This window comes from Sturnira hondurensis, unplaced genomic scaffold (assembly GCF_014824575.4).
Source record: "Sturnira hondurensis isolate 20B ecotype Veracruz unplaced genomic scaffold, ASM1482457v3 Scaffold0004136, whole genome shotgun sequence".
Lineage (NCBI taxonomy): Eukaryota > Metazoa > Chordata > Mammalia > Chiroptera > Phyllostomidae > Sturnira > Sturnira hondurensis.
In genome coordinates this window covers 55,416,585-55,443,221 of record NW_028076767.1, presented here as the reverse complement: position 1 = coordinate 55,443,221, position 26,637 = coordinate 55,416,585, and the positions used below count along the sequence as shown (strand labels likewise).

At 38.2% G+C, this 26,637-nt stretch overlaps 1 protein-coding gene across 4 annotated transcripts in view; it reads right to left on the bottom strand.

Annotated features, from left to right (window-relative positions):
* The window catches only part of CCDC148 (coiled-coil domain containing 148), a 258,987-nt gene that overhangs the window by 46,870 nt on the left and 185,480 nt on the right, over positions 1–26,637 (bottom strand). For all 4 annotated transcript variants that reach the window (XM_037044667.1, XM_037044666.1, XM_037044670.1 and 1 more), the window contains one exon: positions 4,326–4,444. In XM_037044667.1, coding sequence (XP_036900562.1) covers positions 4,326–4,444 — 119 coding nt within the window. The remainder of the gene's footprint in view (positions 1–4,325; positions 4,445–26,637) is intronic.

Here is a 26,637-nt window from a genome sequence, read left to right as displayed (position 1 = left end):
TGTGAAGTACTTATGCCTAGTGCAATCATAATTGGGGGTAGGGATTTGGGGGAATTATTAGGTTTAGATGAAGTCATGAGGGTATGCCTTCATAATGGAATTAGTGCCCTTATAAGAAGAAACACAAAGAGCTAGCTGCCTCTCTCCCCCCATCTTATGAACATAAAACAAGAAGGCAGCTATCTATACGCCAGGAACCAACTGGGCTGGCAACTTGATCTTGGACTTCTAGCCTCCAGAACTGTGAGTAAATCCATTTCTATTGTTTAAGTCACCAGCTATGGCAGCCAAAGTGCTAATACAGTGGTATGTTACTGTATTTAGCAGGGTAGTTAAAAGTTTGGCAACAATTTCAATGAAATAATAAGAACCAAAAATATATTATAAGAGATTGAGAAGAAAAATAAAATAAATAAGTTTAAAAATTACATTAAACCGCATGAAATGATGAATACTTAAAAAACAATTTTTGACCCACAAAATATAATTTGCTTATAGTTTAACCTAATATATGTGTTAATTTATGAATACTGTTTTCAAGAAATTTTATCTTAGAATTTAAAATATAGGGAAAGAAAATAAAGAATAGAAGTTTCCAAACCCTCAAGGCTATGTATACGTGTTTTTAACAGATGTGGAAACTGTTGCAAGCCTTCTTATTCTGACATGAGAAAAATGTGCGTACAATTATAATATCAAATACGAGATTATGAATTGTATTTCAGTAGTAGAGAAAAACATTTTAACCAATAAACCAATTTGTTAGTTTCAGGATGGTTACAAAAAAATACAACTTCTGGTTCAGAAGCAAAGGCTACCAGCAATTTTTACATGTTGAACTTCATTTCCTAAATCACAGAATGAGGACTGTGCTTTTATCTACAATATGATCCAAAATATTCTGAGAATTATTTCCTGATATATTATCCTCATTTTTAATGGCCTTTCTCACTGATTTTCCATTGGCATGCAAACACTGAATTCATAATAATCTTTTCCTTTGATTTATATTTGATGTATTGTTGATTAGAGAGAGAGAGAGAGAGATTTGCTATTCCATTTATTTATGAATTCATTGGTTGATTCTTCCATGTGCCCTGACTGGGATCACACCTGCAACCTTGGCATACTGTGACAATGCTCCAACTAAATGAGATAACCAGCCAGGGCAGAGATTCATAATAATCTTAATTACAACCTTTCATATGAGTTGAGCATACAGATCATAGACTCTTAACAGTGGATCATTCTCTTAGCCCACAGTAGTCATCCAGTTCAAATTTACAAAGGACAAAACAGAGTGTTGTAGAGGTTAAAGCAGGGCTGTCAAACCCATTTTCACCGGAGGAGGCCACATCAGCCTCGTGGTTGCCTTCAAAGGGCCAAATGTCATTTTAGGACTGTGTAAACGTAACTACTCCTTAACTAGGGGCAAGGAGCTTGGCACTCCTGCCGGGTAGGAATAAGGTTCTGAGCTGGATAAAACAAAGTGAAGGGATTCAGCCCTCGGGCCTTGTATTTGCCACCTGTGGGCTAAAAGAATGACTTTCTCTGAGTTACACACTATTCCAGGAAGATTTAACACTAAAACCCTCATCTTCTCGTTCCTAGTCCTTGGTAATTTTTACTATGTTTATAATGTGTTTATTTTATCCTGTTATATAATGTAGATCATAGGTGGCAAACACAAGGCTTGGCCCTTGTTTTATCAGGCCCAGCACCTTGTTTCTACCCAGCGGCAGCGCCGAGCTCTTGCTTAACTGTTAAGGAATAGTTACATTTATACAGTCCTAAAATCACATTCGGCCTTTGAAGGCAACCACGAGGCTGATGTGCCCCCAGTGAAAATGAGTTTGACACCCCTGAGATTAATCTGATTTTCCTTTTCTGCTTTTCAACTGGAGTTCTGAGTCAGCTAATTTTGATAATTATCAACACAGGAAGCAAAAGACTAAAATGGTTCAACTCCCTGGCTGTTCGGAAAGATTTTATTAGAAGAATTAGAAGAAACGAAATTAGAAGGTCCCTCTCACTGCTGGGATGTCACATGTGTTCCATTTTTTCCACCCTCTCTAATTCCTGTGGCTCCCTTTTGTTTCCTCAGCGTAGTTTCAGGCTGTCCAATCAGCTTTTCGGCCAGTCACCTTTGCCTAGTTCTTTAGTGTGTAGTTGTGTGTGTGTGCTTTATCTCTGACCCATGGCATAGCCTGTCTTATGATTTCCACTTATATCTTGGTTTGTGCTTATTTAATTGGTTTCTCTCTGGCTGTTTCACCTCCTAGCCTTGAGCCTGGGCTTTGCTATATTCCCTGTTTTCTTTATAATAGAACCTCAATTCTGAAGTCCTGAGAAAGTCTTTAGGAGCTTCCTGGCATCTATGTGAAACTCCAGCTTCACTCTGCAATCTTGCGACTGGAGTTTGAGATAAGTGTCCTGCAGTTCACAAAGGAAGCTTCATCAATACAAATGAACCTCACTGTGAAAAATGATTATGTCCTCCAAAGTTATCAGTAAGTCTAAGAGACAATTTTTAAAATTGCTTTATTTTTTAGAGCAGTTTTAGGTTCACGGCAAAATTGGACAGAAAGTACAGAGTTAAGACTTTTTCCCATATTTTTTATTGTTGTTCAAGTACAGTTGTCTTCATTTTCTCCCCTCCTCTCCCCCGTCCCCAGCCATCCCCACTTGCCACCATTGATCCTACCCCTCTTTGGTTTTTAGGAAAACTTTTTTTATATTGAATAACTATAAAGAAAACTGACTGTGATTTATGTTATCACATAACTATCCAAATGAAAAACTATCCTTAATTCATCTTTTGTGAAAGTCCACTCAGGAGCTAGCAACACTAGATAACTGTCAGTTACTGGTTTATTGTCTCACAGCTCCAAATCTACCCTTTATTATCTGCTGTGCGAAAATAGAGCTGAGCCCTGTAATTATTTCTCCTTTCAGCTGACACAATGTCACATTAGAAAAGAGTGCTCGAGAGATGCTGTAGAAGAAAGCAGCTTTTCTTCCTGGTCCCAGTTTATACCCTTCCTGCCCCTGCCCCACGGCTGCTGGCAGGTGTGAGACACGCCCAGTGGTGCTTGTGCCTGTGGAGTTCCGATGGCACCTCCTAGTTTCTCATCAGATTTTAGAGGCACTCCCACAGTCCAATTCCCACTGAGTCTTGCAAGCATATCACAGGCTGATTTCTAGCTTTGGCCTCCTGCACCCTGGTAGAGCATTTCCTGCTTGCCTGCTGACTATGCACAAGATCTTCTTAAGACCATCCAAGAACTTCTCCACCAGGCAGTGGGCCACAGCCACACCTTCTACAATAAGGTCTGAATTCCAAACACTGAAAAGGATGGGAAACAAACTTCCAAATTTATTTCTGCCATGGGAACCCTACTTTATCCCCAGGATGTTCTTTATCCTTTTATGTAACAGTTTTTCTGTTAGAATGACTAATTCTTTATTTTAAGCTTTTCCTATTCAAATTACTATGTTGTCTCTGTCTCTTCAGTTACCCTGACTGATACAATCATGTTGGATAAATAATTTTAATTTCTTTGTGTACTCATTTATAAAATGAGGAAACTGGGTTAGTTGATCACAAATGTCCCTTCCAGCTCTAAAAAACACAAACAAACATTATCACCCTGGCTGATGTGGCTCAGTTGGTTGGATGTTGTCCTGCAAACCAGAAGGTTCAATTCTCCATCAGGGCACAATGCCTGTGTTCAGTCCCCAGTGGGGCACATGCAAGAGGCAACTGAACAATGTTTCTCTCTCACATCAATGTTGCTTTCCCTGTCCCACCTCCTTTCTCCTTTCTCTAAAATCATTAAAATAAAAAAATAAAATAAACATTATCTTTGGAAATCCAGGTGGGCTTTCTATATAGGTACAGAAAAATTGAGTGCAGTAGAATGAATACTGTATAGCACAATATAACTGTATATTATTTACCCAAGCTTCAGCCATAGTAAGTGGGTCTCCCTACTCAACTGAATAATACTTTCTTCTTTCTGGGCCAAAATATTTAGTCACAATAGCAGCCAGTATTACTTACTGCACACAGTGGGCAATCAAATACTTTGAAATCTTCTGTGAGGATTTTAACTAAGAAGCTATCTAAGGAACAAAATTAAAAACTAGTGATTCATATATAAATATGAAATTTTAAAATACATTCTAAGTATTAGCTTATCCATTTGTGAATATAAGTATACATTAAGTATAAAAATGTTCCCACTGATAGTGTTTATCCTAACACACAATGGAGGATCCATTCACCACCTCCATCACCACACAATTTAAATTTGTTCTCTTACCTTTCTCTGTCTTTTGCAGACTGTTCAGCCATTAATTTCTTCAGTTCTTCTAGACGCCGAAGATCTCTCATTTCCATTTCTTGCCAATTCTGTTCTTTTTTAGCCCAGTATTTCCTTATCTATTGTATAAATGTTACATAAAATTTAACAACAGAGATATAAAAACAAGGAGAAAAGTTATAACACTACCCATTGGTTCATATAGCAAAGATTGAATTTAAATGGCACTTCATCTTTCTTCACTTATTAAATCTGCTTATAGTATATTGGCAACAGGAAAAATAAATGAAAACACGAAGGGTCATGTCCTGAGAAACCATATGCTTTAACAGTTTTTGAAGTGGAAATGTAACTTGTGCGGAGACCTAAGGTTTTAATCTACGGCTACAAAATTGACTTTCAGGGAACCACAATGAAAGCATGTTATTTCCCTAAAGTATATGATCTACCTGTTACTCAAGAATATTTTTATCATTTTCTGGTAATGCAACCTCTAACAAATATAGCATTAACCTATTTTTACTTTATAAGCATGAGTTTATTTATGCTAATGGACAGCAGGATGTTGAAAGCTTTATGCTTCTGGGGAAGTGGCAGGAGATAGGTGGGAGGAAGGAAGAAAGGAAAAAATTAGCAGTGTTGTGATATATGGTAGTTATGACTTATGTGGTAAAATAAAGGACAAATTTATCAAGCTCAAAAAGGTGAAAGCATTATTCTTGCTAGGCTTGTTTTTCTTCCTTTCTCTGGAGGCAGAATGAGAAAACCAGAATTACGCACATGCTATTTTCAGGGGGCTGAAGCCATTTTTCAGAGTTCTCCCAACTGATGTGCAACTGAAATGAACGTTTATTTGACAGAGACTCATTCACCATTCTGGCCCACCCTGTTGTTTCTGGATCAAGAGACTGGGCAAGAGATCTTGCTAGTAAAAAACAGGGTACCTCACAGGTGAATAAATGATAGTACCCCACAGAGGGTCTGTTGTAGAGGATGGGTTAGCCCTGCCCCCAATGTGGCATTTTCTCTTTTTAGAAGTGAAAAGCTAACTGGTTTTTGAACTTGCCCTAGCAACACGGTTTCGGACCTTGGGAGGACCAAAAGAAGCATCCGGAGCACCACGGCCACAGCCACAGCGATTCTGGAGCAGAGCCTGCAACCCAACAGCTGCAGGAGAGACATCATGCAGTATTTACTGAAATAGTGGACCAGTTCAAGTTAAAGTGATTCCACTCCAGAAATGATTGAGATCTGAATGTGGGGAGAACCGGGATGAAGCCAGAAAGAAAGCAGTGCCAAAGATGGGGAGTGAAAGAGAGGATAGGAGAGGGAGAGAAAGAAAACTGACTGATAAGGTGCATTTCAGAGTCCTAACTGACAAATGTCAGGGCATGCTATTGGTGCCAGATATGGACTATTATCAGGGATTATATTCTCTCCCCCTGTAATTTATAAGTGATCTTTATTTTATTCTTCAGACTTCTCTGTGTTACCTTATTGTTTCCAGTGAGTATGTATTTCTTTCATAATCAGAGAAACTGAAGCCACTTCAAAACTAATTTTTTTTCCAATTTTTTTATTTAATTATTTTTCAAGTACAGTTTTCTGTCTATTACTCCCATCCTGTCCCACCCCCCATCCTCCCCCCTCCCTCCCATTTCCACCCTTCTCAGTTGTTGTCCATGTATCCTTTATATAGGTTCCTCTAAATCCCTCCCTTATTTCCCCTGAAATTCCCTCCCCCCTCCCCTCCGGTCACTGTCAGCCTGTTCTCTATTTCAGTGTCTTTGGTTATATTTTGCTTGCTTGTCAAAACTAAATTTTGAATCAGAACAGATATTAGGTTAAAGGGCATTTTTCTTTGGGGAATAACAGACCAATAAATTGTTTCCTTACTCCCAGCATTGGCCTTGGAGAGAATTCAGAAAGGGCCTTTTGCCAACAACCCCTTGACTACAAGTGGATCCACCCAAGGCTGCTGGTATCCGAAGATCACTGACACCATTCGGTGCTCTGTCCTGTGCAGATCCTAGAAGTATGTCACATCTGAGATTTTTTTGACATCTCAACACAAGAATTTCCATTCTTGACTCTCTGGTATCCTCATCTATTGCTGCATCATGAGTCAGTTCTCTCCTCTCTCTCTCTACTCCTTCCCAGTTCTTTCTACTAGGCCCTCTGAAACTTCTGTGCCATCATACATTAAATCCTTCACTTCTTTAATGTTCTGAACACTATTATGTGGATTTTGAATAAAATTGGAAGGATATTCATACTCAAATGCCCCTGTGCCAAGAGACTGGGAAATGGTTTGGTCATTTTCCTCCTTGTTAACTGCTCCTTTTGTGTTCAATCCTTCTTCCTTTGATGTTTTCACTAGTTGGCTATATCACCCTCTAGTTGTCATCACTGGCCATGTGTGGGTTTCCAGGTCACTCTCAAACACTCATCAGGAATTCAGGTATGTGAGTCACAGCCACACAAGAGCAGTTGTCCAAACCAACTCCTTCCACCTTCATAGGCAACTTTGGCAGCTGCCTAATTGCCCTCACCACCTGCAAATCTCAGTTCTATGACTTCCTCCATTCCACTGAGCTGTCTCCTCCTCCAGGATTCTGTGCTCATCAAGAACAGCTCCAGGTCTGAAATCTTTAATTCGAGCCACTGATCCTCTAGTATAGCTCTCATCACAAGGCTTTGTTAATTAGTATACCTGTTTCTCTCCCCCACTAGACAACAGAAACTGTGATTTATTTACCTTGGCACTTTCAACAGCAACTAAAGTATATAAAACATAGTATACACCTAACACACATTTGATTGATAAATGAATTACACAATTATAGAAACTGGTACCATAGTATGGTTTCAACTGAAACCTCATTGACAATCAGTATTCCTTTTATGAATTCTGGGTCAATGCTTCTCAATTACTCATACTGGTGTTCTAAAGCCTGTTTACTATGTTAACCCCTATACCAGCCTCTATTTCTTTACTTTTATCAGAGGAAATGGAGACTAAAAGACACCTTCCTTAATATCCTGCCCCTCAAAGGAAGAGACGTCCTTCCAGCTGTACAAGACTTACCCCTCCCCTGGGCTCCAGGTCCTATTCCCCAACTCCATCTTCTCTATACCCATACTCCACAGTCCACCCCTCTCCACTTTGTATCTTTAGCCTTTTGGTCTTAGCTGTTTCCTTTTCCTTGCATGAAAATACACACAAATCCCACCCATGAACAAAAATCTAAAATAACTTTTTTAGACTCCTAAGAATGTAGCAACACACCCTTCATTGTTCTCCTTTCAGTCAAGCATCTTATAACACTTACTGTTCTCCAATTTGACATCTCCTATTTCACTCTTTACCCATGGTACTCTGACATCTGCCTTTCACTCCAATTTCGCTACTGTCACTAATGACATCCAAAGGATTAAACCAAATGGTCTTTTTTAATCCTTATTTTACATCATATGTTCATTTACTTGATTCTATCAACCGTTATCTATAGTCTTAAGACATTATTAACTTTGACATTCATTTGTTCAATAAATATTTATTGATCATGTGCTTTAAACCAGATACTGTACTATGTATTTGATATGTGGTGTTTAAAGAGAAATAATGGCTATGTTCATCATTGAGCTGGGACTTTCTAGAAAGAGAGAGAAATGAAAAAAAATGTATTATACTTTAAGTTCTAAGAAGGAAATAAGTATGGTTTTGATTTAGAAAAATATGGGTAGGACTATTAGGAGGCATATTTTTTTAATGACATTTGGATGAAAACTTGAATGAGTGACACAACCATGGGAAGAAAGGAAGGGAGACCTTCCCACTTGTGGAATAAGAATGTTAGGTGTGATAGCACTTAGTGGGAAAGACCTTGCACATGTTCAGAGCTGAGAAAAAGCCAAAGCAGCTGGAGCAGGTGGTACAAGTTAAGATTGGAGTTGAGATAAGCAAGCTAGACAGGGACTAGATATTGGCAAGGATTTAGTTCTAGAACCAAGGCAAAGCTATGGAAGTGTTTAAAGCAACGAATGACAAGATCTTGCTGATATTTTTAAAAGATAGTTCTGGCTATTGAATGACTAATGGATAGTAGAAGACCAAAGAAGAAAGAAGGAAACCAGATAGGAGAATGAGGCAAAAATGATCAGGTGGACTCCGGAAATGAAGTGAGATTGCTTCTCAGCCTCTAGGCTAAGATCAATCATAGGAAACAGAGAGATCAAAGCAGAGATGTACTTTTTGAGTGAGTCACATGTGCATTGAAGGACTGGATATGAAGGTGAAGGAAAATGGAATCAAGGATGCTGCTTAGGTTTTTGCTAGAGCAACTGGTTGAAGGATGGTACCAATAACTGAGATAGGAGATTGGAAAAGTAGCAGGCTTGGAAAAGAATGACAAGCAGGGGCTCAGTATTGAACATTAAACAGTTGAGATAACTGTAAGACCTTTAAGCGAAGATTCCATATAAGCATGTGAAGGTATAGATGGTGGCTCAAGGGAGGATTTACAGCTGGAGGTCTAAATAAAGAAGACACCTACTCACAATAGTGTTTGATGTCACAGGACTGAATGAGGTATCTAGGGTGAGAATGTAGAGAGAGAGTGGCCATCCACTTGAATGCTTATCTGCCTTTTGCATATTTTTACCCACTAGAATAACTTTCTTTTTTCCTTCCACTCACCAATTTTACTCTACCTGTAACCCAGAACAAAAGCCATCTATCTCTTCCTTGAAAATTCCTCTGAACCCTCCAGTAAAAATGTTAGTTCCATCGTTGTCATACCAGTGACCTTTGATTAAGGCTTATTATTTTGCATTCTTTGTTCTATCTTGTATTCCTTGATTTATTTTCCTGAGGTTCTGCCAGTGGATTGTTACTGATACTTTGGCCATTTGCTGTATGCCTGGCAAGCTTTTCTCTGGTTGCTGGCTAAAATCCTCCTGTCCATCATTTAAGACTCAATTTTAGCATAGCTTTCTCAGCCTTCCTCCCTCCCTCTTTCCTCCAGACACAGTTAGGTATTCCTTCTAAGGCATTATTATTAGCATAGCACTTATTATTATTATTCTTAGCATAGCACTTTCCATATTGATCTGCACTATTCATCTTTGTATCTCTAGTACCTTGTATCATATCTGACACAATAGGGCTTACTTGATCATTGTTAGCAGAGTGGAAGCTTCTTCTGGTCTCCAGTTCAAGAATAACTAAGTTGTGGATGGGAACCAGGCCAGCAATTTTATTTTGCAGGATGATAAAGTAAGAACTAAGCACTTCCCTAAATACAGTTCCATTCACTTTTGTCAATTAATAGGAACAGGAAGTGTATGTCAAAATTATTGGCTTTGCAAGCCTCCAAGTTAAGGCTAAGTGTATCTAACTAGCCTCTTGGGACATTTGTTAAAACAAATTTTAAAGACATATTTTTTTTAAGAATTCTTGAGTGATCCTTGATAGGGGGATCAGAAAGTTAGTGCAGCCCTGGCTGGTGTAGCTCAGTGGATTGAGCACAGGCCTACAAACCAGAGGATCAAGGTTCAATTCCCAGTCAGGGCACATGCCTGGGTTGCAGGCAGGTTCCTTGCAGGCCAACTCCCAGCAGGGGATGCACGAAAGGCAACCACACATTGATGTTTCTCTCCCTCTCCTTCCCCTCTAAAGATAAATAAATAAAATCTTTAAAAAAAAGAAAGTTAGTGCAAGTTATAAGAGTTGAATTTAAAGCTTCTCTTTTGACTTCCAGCTAAGGTTTCTAGGGAAAGCTTGCTTTTCTGAATATGGATACCGGCTCTCATTATCCCACATCTTCTCCTATTATCTCTGATTTGTATCAAATGTTCCCCTTTCATATTTCCACATTTTGTTCACTTTGGCAAAGACAGTAAAAGTGTAAATAAACCAAAAAAACCCTATTCCCTATCTAGATTTATGAGCCAAAATAATGCTATCTGTTCACTGCTTTAAGATTACTTTTATATCCCATCTTACTTTTGTAATCTTTCAAATAATTTGTTTCTCATTAAAAACTCCACTACTAAACATGATGTTTACAGTATTGGAGTATATCAGAGTTTAATTTTTAAAACTTGGACTAATGTTACACAACCATTAAGTTATATTTTTTTATTCCATCAGTCCAAGAATTATTATAACTCAGCATGACATAAGAATTTCTTGTTTACACAGAGAAAGCAGAAAGTTAGTACTAAAGCAGTATTAGAAGGACAGCTTGGTCTATGATTTCAAGAAATCTGTATAACACTGAATCTTTGAACAAATAGACATTTGTACCTTGCTCCCAGGTCATTGTGCCAATGGTTCTAGTGACTTAGGTAGGAGGAGGTCATAATCCTTAGCTAGATATACAAAATATGTTAAATACAAAGTTCAAAATACTCAGTTCCTTTCCTCATACATCACTGAGATACAGCAATTTTTTATTTTTTCTGGATTCTAATTCACTTGGCTAATTTTCTTTTCACATCTTAAAGATTTCCATTCTATTTTGGACCTGCAATATATACCCCCACAAAAATGTGATATTATTACATGTAGAAACATAACAGAACCTCTTGATAGAAAGTATTTAACTCTAAATTTTTCCGTTTGTTTGATTTAGATCACATAAAATCACCACCAATTGAAGTATGACTTTTCTTTCCATACAATCATCTGACAGTCACCCATATTTCTACACATAATTTTTCACACATTTGTGTGAACTTCAGGGAGGTAAGAAACTTGAGTACAATTAGTATTTATTTCCATCTAGTATCACACCTTTTAGATGAGTGCTGCAAGATATGCATTTGCCAAACTAGTACAGTGAAGAACAATATGGAAAGACAACATTTCATGCAATAGTTTTCTTATATCAACTCATATAAATCCCAAACTACTGATAAAGCATCCAGAAAGACAATAATGATAGGTCATAGATCATCAGTGGTCCAATTCACTTAGTCATGTGGGTGTGGAGGTACATTTAATCGTAACAGAGCATTGGGACATGGTACTTCTTTAAGTCAAATTGTCCATGGAGGCTAGATTGTGCTAAAGATGGACATAGTCACTTCTATCCTCAAAACCTTTCACCCAATGTTATCTCTTCTATAATTTATGGTTTAGATATCTCTGTGAGCTTTACCCAGCACTTTCTGAAGTTTTTGAATAAATTTGGTTCCAGGAAGATTACTTAGCATGGCATTCTTTAAGGGTGAGTACAGGAAAACTCTCTATATCAGTAAGAAATCAAAGCTAGGTCTTTTGTTCTCAAAACAGAAACAGTTTTGCTGCTACCTTGTCTGGTTATTTGTTCTTACAATAATGTATTTCCATTCAGTCCATAATTCAAACTATTTGTATTTTAGCAGTTAATCAGTATCTCAAACTTGAATATTTTTGCCACCAATCTGCAACCTGATTTAAAAAGCACATCAACCACTGGTAAGAGGGTAAATTGTCACACTTTTTTGAAAAAATAAATAGGAAAATAACTAGCATTAAGGGACCTTGGGAGCTATATCAAGTATTATAATATCTACATCATAGGAGTATCAGAAGGTGAAGAGAGAAAGCAAGGGATTGAGAACCTATTTGAAGAAATAATGACTAAAATCTTCTCTAACCTGGTAAAGGAAAAAGACACAAACGTCCAGGAATCACAGAAACTCCTGAACAAGATGAATCCAAAGAGGTCCACATCGAGACACATCATAATTAAAGTGTCAAAGATTAAAGGCAATAAGACAATCTTAAAAGCAGAAAGAGAAAAGCAGTTAATTATCTACAAGGGAGCTCCTGTAATACTATCAGTTGATTTCTCAACGAAACATTACAGGTCAGAGAGGAGTGGCAAGAAATATTCAAATAACCAAGGACCTACAACCAAGACTATTTTACCCAGCAAAACTATCATTTACAATGAAAGGACAGATAAAGAGCTTCCCAGACAAGAAAAAGCTAAAGGAGTTCACCACCAAACCAACATTAAAAGACATGTTAAAGGGTCTTCTTTACAAAGAAGATAAAAATACAAACAATAAAATGGCAGTAAGTATATATCTATTAACAATCACTTTAAATATAAGTGGACTAAATGCCCCAATCAAAAGAAATCAGGTGGCTAGAAGGAAAAGAAATAAGACCCTTATATATGCTATCTATAAGAGACTCACTTCAAATCTAAAGATGCATATAAAGTAAAAGTAAAGGGTTGAAAAAATATATTTCATAAAAATACAAACAAAAAACCTGGAGTAGCAATAATTATACCAGACAAAATAGACTTTAAAGCAAAGGCTGTAACAAAGAAGGAAATGAAGAAGGACACAGCAATTCCACTTCTGGGTATTTATGAGAAAAAAAGAAAATACAAAATCAAAACACCATATGCATTTATATGTTCATTGAAGCATTATTTACAATAGCCAAGATATGGAAGCAACCTAAGCATCCATCAATAGATGAGTGGACAAAAAAGAAATGGTGCATACAATTTACAATAGCCAAGTACTGGAAGCAGCCTAGGTGTTCATCGGTAAATAAGTGGATCAACAAACTATGGTACATTTACACAATGGACTATGCAGCAAGAAAGAAAGAAGGAGCTCCTTCCCTTTGTAACAACATGTATGAAACTGGAAAGTATTTTGCTAAGTAAAGTAAGCCAGGTGGTGAAAGACAAATACCATATGATCTCACCTATAAGTGGAACTTAATTAATAAAACAAACTGGCAAGCAAAATATAACCAGAGACACTGAAATCAACAACACACTGACAGTAATCAGAGGGGAGGGGGGAGGGAAATAATGTGGGAAAGAAAGAAAAGGGATATAAATGAACACGTAAGAGAAACCCATGGACAGAGCCAAGGTGGGTGGGATTGAGGGTGGGAGATGGGTGCAGGTAGGGCTGGGGAAAGTGGTGGTGGAAAAATGGAGACAATTGTGTTTGAACATCAATTAAAAAAAGTAAAAAAAAGAAAAAAGAAACAGTGAATGTATATAATGGAATATGACTCAGCCATAAAAAAGGAATGAAATCTTGCCATCTGCAACAACATGGATGGGTCTAGAGGGTATTGTGCCAAGTGAAATAAGTCAGACAGAGAAAGAAAAATGCCATATGATTTCATTTAAATGTGGAATCTAAAAAACAAAATAAACAACCAAGCTGAATAAGAACAGACACGTAGACACAGAGAATATTTTGATGTTACCAGATAGAAGAAAGCATGAGGGGATGGGTGAAAAAGGTAAAGGTGTTAGGAGTTCCCCTTTCTCCACATCCTTGCCAACAAACTTGTTTGTTGATTTACTGATGACAGTCATTCTGACAGGTGTGAGATGACATCTCGTTGTAGTTTTAATTTGCATTTCTCTGATGATTAGTGATGTCGAGCATCTTTTCATATGTCTATTGGCCATCTGTACATCCTCTTTGGAGAAGTATCTATGCATATCCTTTGCCAATTTTTAATTGGATTGCCTGGGTTTTTTTTTTTTAGTTTTATAAGTTCTTTATAAATTTTGGATATTAACCCCTTATCAACTGTATTGACAAATATATTCTCCCATTCAGTGGGTTGTCTTTTTATTTTGTTGATGATTTCCTTTGCTGTGCAAAAATTTTTTAATTCAACGTTGGTCTCATTTGTTTATTTTTTTCTTTTGTATCCCTTGCCTGAGTGTGGGGGCAACTTTGCCCAAAAGTCTCCCTGTCCTCCACGGATGAAAGTAACACTACCAAGACACGATCTACTTGGGGAGGAGTGGTGGCCAATTTCTCAGAGGGAAAAGGCCAGGAGACCCTTCTTCCAGGGGCTTTTATTGGGTTGCAATACACAGGAATACAGGGTCAAACAGTAGATAACATTTCAAAGAAGTCTGAGGGCTTAGTCTGAGTCAGTGTCTGTCAGGAAAGGGGGCTGAAGAAACTTTGGGAGACATACTTATTTCCTGCTTGGACCCTTAACATATGAATGAAAGCACTCTCAGAAAAGCAGGTTTTACAGGACTTTTAGGAATTCTTTCTTATGCCAGATTTTCTCTGGATACCGCTCTAGCAAGGCAAGGAGCTGCACTGCCACCCCATCACAGGTTTTCAGGCTTAAGTGGATTAGAGCCAGGAAGCGCTTCTCCCAGATGGACATGGGGACTCGGGCTATGTCAGAATAGCCGGGGGGCAAGGGTCCATTGCTCCTTCTTTGTTGCAGCCTCCCGAGTCCTTCCATGATGACCTCCCAAGTGATTGTGTCTGGCTTAGGTTGCCCCTCTCTGTGAGGAGTCTTACCCATCATCGACCACCGACCATGCTTTGGGGGCAGGGGGAGGAAGCAGAGGCAGTGTTTACTACCAGAGACAAGCTTTGTCTCCTAAGCGGCTCACATTCCACAGAGGTCGCTCACTCAGTCTTAGCCATGGGGGCCAGTTACAACTCCTGAAACCAGGAAGACTGGTTCCCAACACCTGAGGAGATATATCAGATAAAATATTGCTATGAGCAATGTCTGAGAATTTACTACCCATATTTCCTTATAGGGTTTTTATGGTTTCAAGTCTAACATTTATGTCAATCCATTTTGAATTTAATCTTGTGTGTGGTATAAGAAGGTGGTCTAGTTTCATTTTTCTGCATATATATGTGTCCAGTTGTTGGGAATGCAGGTTTGTGCAGCCACTGTGGAAAGCAGTATGGAAATATCTCAAACAATTAAAGGGAATGGCCTTATGAACCAGTGATTCCACGTCTGGGAATTTATCCAAAGAAACACAAAACACTAATTTGAGAGGACATAAGCACCACTATATTCACTGCAGTGTTATTTATAATTGCTAGGATGGGAAGCAACCCAAGCGTCCATCAGTAGGTAAATGGATAAAACAACTATGGGACATTTACACAATGTAATACTTCTTAGCCATAAAAAAATAGAAAAGAAAATTTTACCCTTTGTGACAGTATGAGTAGACCTGGAGAACAATAAGTGAAATAAGCCAGTCAGAGAAAGGCAAATACCACATGATTTCACTCATTTGCATAATCTAATGAACAAACTGAACTAACAAGCAAAATAGACACAGAGTATGTTGACAGCTCTTATGGGTGCAATGGGGCCCGTGAGAGGGTGGAGTGATAAAAAAAAAGGACTCATGGACATGGACAGCAGTGTGGCAATTGAAGGGGAATGAGGCAAGCATAAGGGGGCTAAATAGTAATGAAAAAAATACAATAAAAAAGAAAATTATTATGCTAAAAAATAAATTTAGCAAGAAAAGAAACAGAAAAGGAAAAAGGTGAAGGGATTAAGAAATATAAACCGGTAGTTACAAAACAGTCATAAAGATGTAAAGAACAGCACAGGGAATATAGTCAATAATACAGTAATAATGATGTATGGTGTCAGACAGGCAGTAGTTTGCTCAGGACAATCACTTCATAACTCTATATGTCTAATTACTGGATTGTACCCCTAAAACTAATGTAATATTTTACATCTACTGTAACTAAAAAATAAAAATTATTTAAGAAACTAACAAAAGATTTAAGAAATAAATAAAATTTGAGAATAAGCAGGGACATATGGAAAGATTTATATATAGGTATGTCCATTATAGCTTTAAAATGGTGAAAAAATGGAAATAATATAACACCCCAAAATAAAAAGTTTAAATGCAATATTTCACACAATGAAACACTATGCAAACTATGTGCAAACACTATGTGGTAGGAAAACAGGGAAAGATATATATGATATATTGATAAGTGGAAAAATTAGGTTAAAAATAATGTATGCAGTATGATTCTATTCAATGGTTAAGCCAAAGTTCCTGTGCCACAAAAAAAGAATATAAGGACATTGTTAATAATTTCCTTTTTGGTAGTGGTTTAAGATTTTGGGTGATTTTCATTGTGTTTTGTTGCTCATTTGTATTTTCCAAACTGTCCACAATGAACATAGAACACTTTATAATTACAAAAGTATGCTTTTTAAAAGTCTGGTCAAGAAAAATCAACATTTAGAAGAGACATCTAAGGGACACGACTATTTTTCCTTCCTGAAGGTTCTAAACTCGATTCCTATACCTAGTCAGGTGACAAGAATGCTGTGTATTCTTTTATATAACATTTTTACTTTTCATCACTTTGTATGTGGAATCACTTTTACTTTCTATAGCAAAGTTTCACAGAACTGTAATTTAACTTCATGCCAAAAGCCTTTTAAAGGTTGATGTAATATCATATGAGGGTTGGTTTAGACTCCTGCAAAATTTCTACTGAAAATACTATCCACGGGTGGTTTTCCTCCCTCCCCCCATTACATACTGCCAGTTCCCAATGTGCTGGGATGTTGCCTATTATTAGCAAATAAGAGCTAAATGCTTCCTTTAACTTTAACCATGTTCAATTACAGCACCCCTTTTTAGTCTTGGTTTGCTGACAACTGTATTCTCATCCTCTTAATTTTTTGTGTCTCATTCTCTTACTGATTTTCTATTTTAATGATTCTTAATAGGGAACAGATGGCACACTCAAAAGGAGGATAAATCCAGAAGAACGCAATAAGGGGAAAATGACACAGGAGGGCTGGAATGCAGGGCAATCACTGGGGTCATTTAGTAGCCTGACTGCTTACTTAACAGCCACAGGCCAGAGTCAGAGAAGGTGGTGTGGGGAGGGCCACCTGACAGGAGCTGAGACCTTTGGTGGAGGACACAGCTAGTCAGCACAACTCTGCAAGGCAAGGAGTTGGGAAAATAATTCACTCGACTTCACCGTCCTCCCTTATTCTCGTCTCCAATGTTCCACTTTGACTGAGCCCAACAAGAAGCCAGAGGGGAAGGGACCCATGTAGGACAACTCCCTGGTCACAGGGCACAGTGGAGGGTAGATATGATCCAAAGGGAGGATACCCAGCATGATGGTACTAGTACCTTTTATTATAAATTATTTGGAGCTAGCTAATGTCTATATGCATAAGCGGTTCTCTTAACATGCATAACATGGCTCTCTTTTAGGTAGTGTTTAATATGGTCACATATGTGAGCATTTCTTCACAACAGAGCTGCCCACTCAAATGGGTAATAGCTATTTCCTGCTGTGATGTAGTCTTAGATCCTTAAAATACGATGAGCCAAGAAATGGGATAAACACATTAGTTATCTTCCTCTTAATTGAAATGCCAGGTAGATTAAAAAATAACTATTATACCTTCTTTAGGAGTAATGTCTATTTTCAGCAGGCACATTGAAATATTACATAATGATCATGTCATATGTTGATATTACTAAAATAAATTTGTCCACAATCTTGTTTAATTTCTCTCTTTTCAGTATTCATTATGAAAGGAGTATATAAACTGAGGATGTTGTATTTTATAGCCTGAAATGTCAGGGAGAATGAAAAGTGAAAAGTAATCAAACCTCAGAGTCATTCAATCATGACTTCTTCTAGCTGCAGTGATTTTAGCAATTATTCAATCCAAATACCTCATCTTACAATTGAGGAGGCAAAAAATCTCACAGAGCTTATATAACTTGCCCAAGGTCCTTGTTAGGGCCTCCTATTTTGGCACATTTTCCTCTATACCTCAACAACAATGAATAGTTGTATACTACTTGTTCATTAAGTTCATTCATTCAACCAATTATATTTACTTAAGGCTTTGTGCCAGGCACTAGAGATAAAGCAACAAAGAAAACAGATATATCCCCCTTTTTATGGTGCTTATATTCTGGAAGAGGAACAGAAGGCAGTCAACAGATAGACACATGTCAGGACAATGATGAATGCTAAGGGGAAAAAATAAGTTGGGTAAATGGACAAAGTAACAGGGGAGGAGCATGCTATCTTAAGTTTGGTAATCAAGGTTGAGTGGAGCTCTGAATGAGATAATGAGATAAGAGAGTGAGTTATGCGGCTTTGGGAGAGAAAAATTCCAGGCAGAGGAAACAGCCAGTGCAAAAGACTAAGGATGCATGTGCTAGAGTGTCCAAGGAGGCGTAAGTAGGCTGGCATGGCTGAAGCAGGATGAGCGAGGGAAAAGTGGTAGGATACAAGATCCAAGGGCTATTGAGCGGAGTGCAGGGAGTGACATTTCTGACGTGACTTCTAAAAACATAACTGTAACTCTTGTGTGGAAAATACAGTGGAGGGGAAGGGTGGGTATGGAAAAGGAGGAGGCGGAGCAATTCATTAGAAGATTAAGAGGTTATTAAAATACCCATATTTCACCATGTATCATGCACACTGTTTTGCCCAATGTTTTAAGGGAAAAATAAGGATGCACATTATACATGGGTATAATGATTACATACCATGGGTTTAATAATCCCACATATAATACACACAAAAATGAGTGTGCACATTACACAGCAAAATATGGTAGTTCTGATTTGACAGATAGAGACTTCCATTCATGACAATGGGTAAAGTCATGGGTATGGGGTTTGTGGGGGCAGGGTAGAAATAAGAATCAAAGATAATAATACTGAAGCTTTTGGCCTGAGCACTGGGAAAATAGGTTTCCACTTGTTGAGAAAAGAAATACTGGGGAAGGAACAGGTTTGGAAGGAAAAGAAAAGTAGATTTGAGGCAGTGGGTTGTGTGAGTTTGGAGTTCAAGAGCGAAGTCTAGACCAGAGATATTCATCAGTATTAGTCAGCATATAAATGGCACATAAATTATATTGGACTGATTATATTGGACTGATTTCTAGGTATGTATACCTAGAAAGTATACACACTTAGAGGACTGAGAACCCAGGCCACTCCCAGACTTAGAATAATGAGAAGGATCTATCCAAGATTATTTAAAAAGAGGAACCAGTGAGACAAAGGAACAAAAAGAGTTGACTTGCTAGAAGCCAAATATCCAGTTTTCCAAGTGGGGGGTGCGGTAACCACTTTGAGCTTAATTTCTAAGTATGGTAAGGCCTGAGAACTGATCCCTGGAATTAGCAACACAGAGGGCAAGGAAAGCCTGACAAGCACAGCTTTGCTGAATGGAGGGACAACATGGGTCAAGAGATAATGGACAGAAAGAAGTTAGCTATAGAATGTTGTGATTTTCCTAAGGGAAGAGGGTGTGGGATCAAGGGATTTTTTTTAAATAGAAGTCATAATGGTACATTTGTAGGTTAGTAGAAAAGATTTGTAGAAGAAAAGGGAGAAATGGTGGAGGGAGAGAAATTGGGATGAACTTAAGTAGCAGAGAGGGAATAGGATACAGTATGTAAATGAAGGGGCTGGCCCTAGACAGGAGCTCAGATACCTAATTAATGCATTGTAACAGGAGGGAGGGTAGGTCATGGGAACAGACAGATTCTGATAGGTTGGTAGATGTGATAGTGGATGCCTACAGAAATTCTCTTCTTGTGAAATAAGATGTTGATAGGTTTAAAAAATCACATCAAAATTGTTAATATTTTCCTCAGTCTATTTAACAAAAGAACATCACCAAAGAGACAATCAAGGTGTTTTTAATCCATTCAAAAAACACACATCTTATAACCGACACTTCAATTGCGACCAAACTATCGTAATCCAGTTGCTTATAGTGTTTAGTTATAGTGGATCATTAACCCAAGGAGAGAAATCCTGAGAGAATATTAAGATGAGTAAGGAAACAAACATGGTGAAATTGTGTGTACCTATAGAACATAAAAGAAATACTCCTAATAAGCAGACTATTAGAGAGTTATAATTATTAGTTACCTATTTATTTAATGGTCCCGAGTAAAGTAGGGCAGGACTAATTCCATGAAAATGACCCTAAAGCAAACAGTCTGAAACCAAGATCTCTCCAAATTGATTAATCATAAAAATGATCAGCAATCATAATGATAGGCAGCACTGCAGTGTGTAAAATCATGACCTATGGATTTAGCCTTCCTGGGTTCAAGTCCTAACTGTACTACTGCTTAACGGCTCTATGACTTCGGGGAAATTATGTACCCTCTTTATATCTCTGTTTCTTCACTTATGAAATGAAGATCATATTAATACAGACCCCTTAGAATAATTAATAAGATAAAATGAACATACAGTGGTGACTTGCACATAGCTAGCACTCTGTTAAAGTCAATCACCACAAATAATCAAGACCTAGCCAGAAAATATAGCCCAAGATTGACACTTGAAGTTAATTTTTAAGATTTAAAAAATCTATTTATTGGGGAACATTTTACAGGAAAATAAACATCCCAGGCTCTTGATCACCCAGGGCTTATTTCCCCCCTCCATCTGACTCTTTAAGTAAAAATAAATAAGTAAAAGCAAAATAAGAATCTGTGTCCTGACAAACAGTAGGAATCAGTTTTTCTACTTTTTAAAAAGAAGTTCGAATGGAAATTCCACTTTTAAAAGACAGTGAAACCAGAAAAGTGAGCCCCTTGGACTATCGTCTGCCTTTCTGCCACGTACTGACCCGTGTCCTGAGAGCTGACTCTCCAGCCAGTCTCATATTAGAAGGTTAGAATCAGTTAATTAACAAGGTTATTTAATGTTCATTCCAGATTTTAACAGTGAAACTAGGAACATTATGTATATTCAAAAATTATATGATCTTTTGAACAACTAAACTTCCCATTCTATACTAATTTCTTTACTCAGACAGTATTATTCAGAGTACTGATATTAAATATTCAGAAAAATAAAGTTTGAACCTCTGATTGTTTTTAGGATCATTTATACATAAAATATACATTATCTTCTTCTTTGGACCATTATAAAATCTGAGAGTTAATTTACCCATTAGGTATTATAGCTACTATGTTTAGGGTATTTCATCAGATTCTCAAGTAAAAAGACCAGTAATTAAAAGAACACCACTCTGTCAAACTTTGACTGCAAGCTCACATTTCTAGGAGTTAGTAATTGAGAGAACCTCACACCTGAGGGTAGAAAATATTGATAATTTAACAGATTGGTCCTCAGCCAGATGGGGATACTCTGCCCTAGTGACAGGTGGTTCCTCTGAAGGAGGGTGATTAGTGAATAGATGAGTGATTAAAAGTGAGATTTGGGTGGGTGGATGTTACAACAAATGTCGAACTGTTCAGAGAGGTTCAAATACATGTTTTCAGAGTCCAAGCACTCTATGAGAGTTCTGATATTCCATATTCTCCATTTTATGAAGGTGTAAAAAGGCTCTATAAGCCAGTTTTAGATCATCGGTATTTCCCTGAATTACTGAATACTGGTTTGTGTTCACAATTTGGTTAGTCCCCAGTGATATATGAGGTCTGTGTGGGAAAAGCCCAGCATTGTTAATATAAAGAGAATGGTTTGTGCAACATTGATGTAACCTGGCAACCAAGGAGAGTGGACTGGGATGCACATGAGTGAACAATGACGACTTCACTGTACTAGTCAGTGGGGGTGGTAGATGCCCTTGAGTGGGCATGTGTACTGTGTGGCTTTTTCATTCAAAATGACTGAGTGAGGAGAGCAACAAATCTGTATCAAATTTTGTGTTAAGCTTGAACGTTCCTCTGTGGAAACTATTTGGATGATTCAGAAGGCTTTCTGGGATTATGCAATGAGTGCAGCGTAAATAAAAGTGTGGCAAAAATGCTTCAAAGATGGTTGAGAATCTGTTAAAACTGATCCATGTTTTGGAAGGCCTGCAACAACAAATACTGACCACTGACAGTGCCAGAAGTAGAAGCTGGTCTGGGGATTCCAAATACTACTGTGTCTGAGATTTTGAGGCAGGATCTTGCATGAAATGTGTGGTGGCAAAATTCACTCCACAGCTTATGCCACCAGAGCAGAAGAAACATTGTCCTGCAATTCCTAGTGACTTGATTCAAACCACTACTAATGAACCAGATTTCCTCAAGAAGTCATAATCAGATATGAATCATGGGTCTATAGCTATGACCTGGTAACAAAGGCCCAGTTGTCTCAGTGGAAGTTTCCTGGTTCTCCACACCTGAAGAAGGCGCTGCAAAGTCGCAGCAAGATTAAGACAATGTTAATTGTGGTTTTTTAAAAACATTTTATTTATTTATTTCTAGAGAGAGGGGATGGGAAGGAGAAAGAGTGGGAGAGAAACATCAATGTGTGGTTGCCTCTCATGTGTCCCCTACTGGGGACCTGGCCCACAACCCAGGCATGCACCCTGACCGAGAACCAAACCAGCGACCCTTTGCTTCACAGGCCTGCGCTCAATCCACTGAGCTACACCAGCCAGGGCTAATTGTGCTTTTTGATTGGGAAGATGTTGTCCATCACAAGTACACTCCTCCAGGCCAAACAATTAATAAGGAGTTCTACCTCAATGTTCTTCATTGGTTGAGAGATGAAATATAATGAAAATGTACGCAGCTATGGGTAAGTGGTGATTGGCAGCTTCATCATGACAATGCACTTGCTCATGTATCACATCTCATGCAGAGTTTTTTTTCGAAAAATCACATCACCCAGGTAACTCAGCCCCCTACAGCTGAGATTTGGCTCTCTGTGACCTCTGGATTTCCCTAAAACTAAAATTACCTTCGAAAGCAAGGAGATTTCAGACTGTTGATGAGATTCAGGAAAAGATAATGGGGCAGCTGATAGTGATTGGAAGAACTGTGTGAGGTCCCAAGGTGCTTACTTTCAAGGGGACTGAGGCATTATCGTCATAGTATAATGTTTTTTGTATCTTCAACAAATGTCTTTATTTTTCATATTACATGGCTGGATACCTATGGACAAACCTTGGATATTTCGTAGATGTAGTCATCCGTATATACATATCTATTTATGAGCACTTTTAGGAAAAAGTACATATATGAACAGAGGGACTTTGTTACTGAGTGTTTTGAACAGTGGAAGAAGAGATGCTGCGAGAACTGTGTGAGGTCCCAACGTGCCTAATATGAAGGGGACTGAGGTCCACTGTCCTATGTACAATGTGTCTTGTATCTTGTATTTCCTTCAATAGATGTCTCTATTTTTTATTGTGTATGCTTGGTATCCATATACAATGGATATACCTTGTTGTGTCACATAAATTGATAATATTTATATCTTGAATCATTTTAGTCTAAAAGGGATCCAGTTAGATATCTCTGTGCCTCTCTGTCTCCGTATATTTCTCTCTGTCACACACACATACACACACACACACACACACACACACACCTTTACTCAAGGTTGAGAATGAGCAGCATGAAGGAAAGGGAGTTGGAAGAAACAGACCAGGATCTGGACCAGAAGTTGCTATTCCTGGGGGCCCTTCCTGCCAGGCAATGTTTTCAGGCAGTGGTGTGATTTTTAAGGCTCTTTCTCTCACTACCTGAATCCCCCCAATCTATGTAATCTTCCCTCTGCAACAGGGGGGCATTCACTGGAAATGAAAGACAATTAGTCACAGGCATTTGAGGGAAATTACAGGAGACAGTTTCATACCCTGCAGTTCCTGTGGTGCACAAACCCACACAATAGCAACTAAAGGCCCAAACACAAAAAATCAGTAAAAAGAGAGTTGATGAACCTTAGTGGAGTCGGTGTGAAAAGTTTATACTCCAAGGCCTAAACTTTCATCAAATGTGGCAAAACTAATAACCTTTATTGGAATAACAGCATTCACACGAGGCAGCTCACACCAGCATGGGCCAGATGCCAAAAGTACGGTTTGATGATACAAGACCAGGAAGTAAGAGAGGAGGAGGTCCAGGCATGAATGACTGAGGACAAAGGTACTATGCAAACCACCCCAAATTAAGGTCTTTATCAGTCCCCACTGAGAGGGGCAGGAGAGTCACACAGTAATTATTTGTGTGAGTGTGCAAACACAGATGTATACATTTGTATACACCATGGATATGTGCAGATATATTTAATTTATTGTATGTAGTTATACTTACAATAGTAGTATACTATTAAAGTAGTTATACTCTAGTTCAATCCATTTTATATTTTCAGTTTTTCTTTGTCAAACCTTTTTTATATATAAAGTTTGAAGTTAAAAGAAATTCTTCTGTATTAATATTAAGAGTGTCTACTGACCCAACCAAGAATTGCATATTATCTTTGTGGCAGAACAGGCAAACACTGCCCCTTAAAAAAGATACCAGAAAAGGGGCAATTTCTATTTGAGTAAAGTGACCTATAGCAATTGCATGAAGGACTGGGTATAATATGTGTTATATTAAAGGCAGTTGGGCATACTTACAAAACAAGTAAATAAATAAATTAATGAATAAATGATCATCCTATTTGGATTTTTAGTGACACCTTTGGGATTATATACATACAATTTTACTGTCAATTTGCCTTACCAGGAGCTGACATAACTCTTCTATGTGTAAGGTAATGGGGAGAGAAGAGAAGTGCTTCCTGAGACTAGGTGGGTGGGTTTTATTCAAGGCTGGAAGTATTAGGAATGTCAGCCTGCTTTCTGCCAATGAATTTGGTAGTCCAAGAGTCTCCTTTTGCTTCATACTTTCTCAGTCCCTTCAGTTCAAGCTGGCAATGCTTCTAACAAAATTTCATTTTATCAGAAATTAGTGATTTTAATAAAATTTTTTCAAGAATCAAGTGAGCCATTGTGGATTTATAGGGATTTGCTCCATTAGACAAATGCCACACCCACAGGTACTTTTGAGATAATCCCTTCTCTCTTTCGGCTTTCTGTTAGGTGGCTGAGAAAAAACTGTCCTTAAACTTCCTAAAGGCCTTCTAGTTTTAGAAGATCTATGAGAAACACCCTTAATTTCCTGGAAGGGTCTTTTATGTGACAGAATACCCTGATCTTTTAATCTTTTTGAGGTTATAACAAAGAGTTTTAATATTAGCACACACAGCCTTTTCCCCACTGCATGCTGTCAGCAATAATCTCAACTCAAGAGTAGGTTTCGAAGGTAAAAAACAGTACATTTTGGGCATATCAAATCTGAGGCAGTGGGATATCTGAGTTTGCAGTTCAAGGGAGAAGTCTAGCCTGGAGATATTAACTGGTATTAGTCAGCATCGATGGCACATAAATTATACTGGACAGACTGAGATCACCTAGAAAGTACACACACTGCTAGAAATCCTGTTTAGCTCATCACATATGAAGTTCATTACTTAGGAGTGTTTTCCTCCTAATTGCAGGACAGAATTTCCATAGGCTTTCTGCCACCACAACACAGTGATCCTCTATCTCTAGTTTCCAATAATGTGTTCACTAATTTCTTCTGAGTCCTCGTATCTCTAATATCTATATTTCAAGGTGTTCTAGCCTTTTTACCAGCATGCTTCTGAAAATTCTTCTAGCTCCTTCCCAGTTCCCAATTCCAAAGCTACTTCCATATATTTAGGTATTTGTTTTGACAGCATTTCATTTCAAGGCACCAAAATCCATATTAGTTTTTTTAATTGTCATGTAACAAACTACCACAAATTTAGTAGCTTAAACAACACTCACTTATTAGCTCAGAATTCTCTAAGTCAGAAGTCCACCACAGTGTGGCTGGGCTCTCTACTCGTGGCATCACAAGGCTGAAATCAAGGTGTTGACAAAACTGAGTTCTCACCTGGACCCTTCAGAGAACAATCTGCTTCCAAGCTCATTCTTGTGTTTGGCAGAATTCAGTTCCTTACAGTTAGAGGACTGTAGGATTACAGGTTCTCATTTTCTCTCTGGTTGTCAGCCAGGGTCACTCTCAACTCCTGGAAGCCACCCACATTCCTTACCACGTGGCCTCCTCAATCTTTAAGCCAAGAACAGAGGTGGGTCATGTTCTTTTCATGTTTCAAATCTCTGACTACCCTTCCTGTGAGCAACCAGAGAAAGCTTTGCTTTTAAAGGGCTCTTGATTAGGTGAAGCCCACCTAGGGCTTCGGAAAAGCAATCTCCTTTTCTGAAGGTTGTCTCTGCCATATAACATAACCTAATCCTTGGTATTATACCAGGCATGTACCTCATGGGAGCAGGACACCTCGGGACCATCTTAGAAGCCTGTTCGGAAGCCTGCCTATCACAGATGTTATTCATTGGCCCTTTTATGTCCCAACAATCCTAAAGAAGCAGAGTTTAACATTTGGGAGTTTGGTTTTTAATCAGACTTCTGTGTTGAGATTTTTCCCCACCCATAGCTTTTTAGATCAGTATATCATTAGATTAAGAAACCCTGGAGAAGAGACTTTATGATTTCATAATGAATCGCTCACAGGAACCCACAGATCCCACACTGAGACAATGGCTTTGATCTCAACTGCGACGGTACTAAGGATTCTCTCCCAACCAGCACTTCTGGAAATCTTCTGAGAAGCAGCCCTCTTCCAGCCCTCCAGCCTGCACTCTGTTGATGATA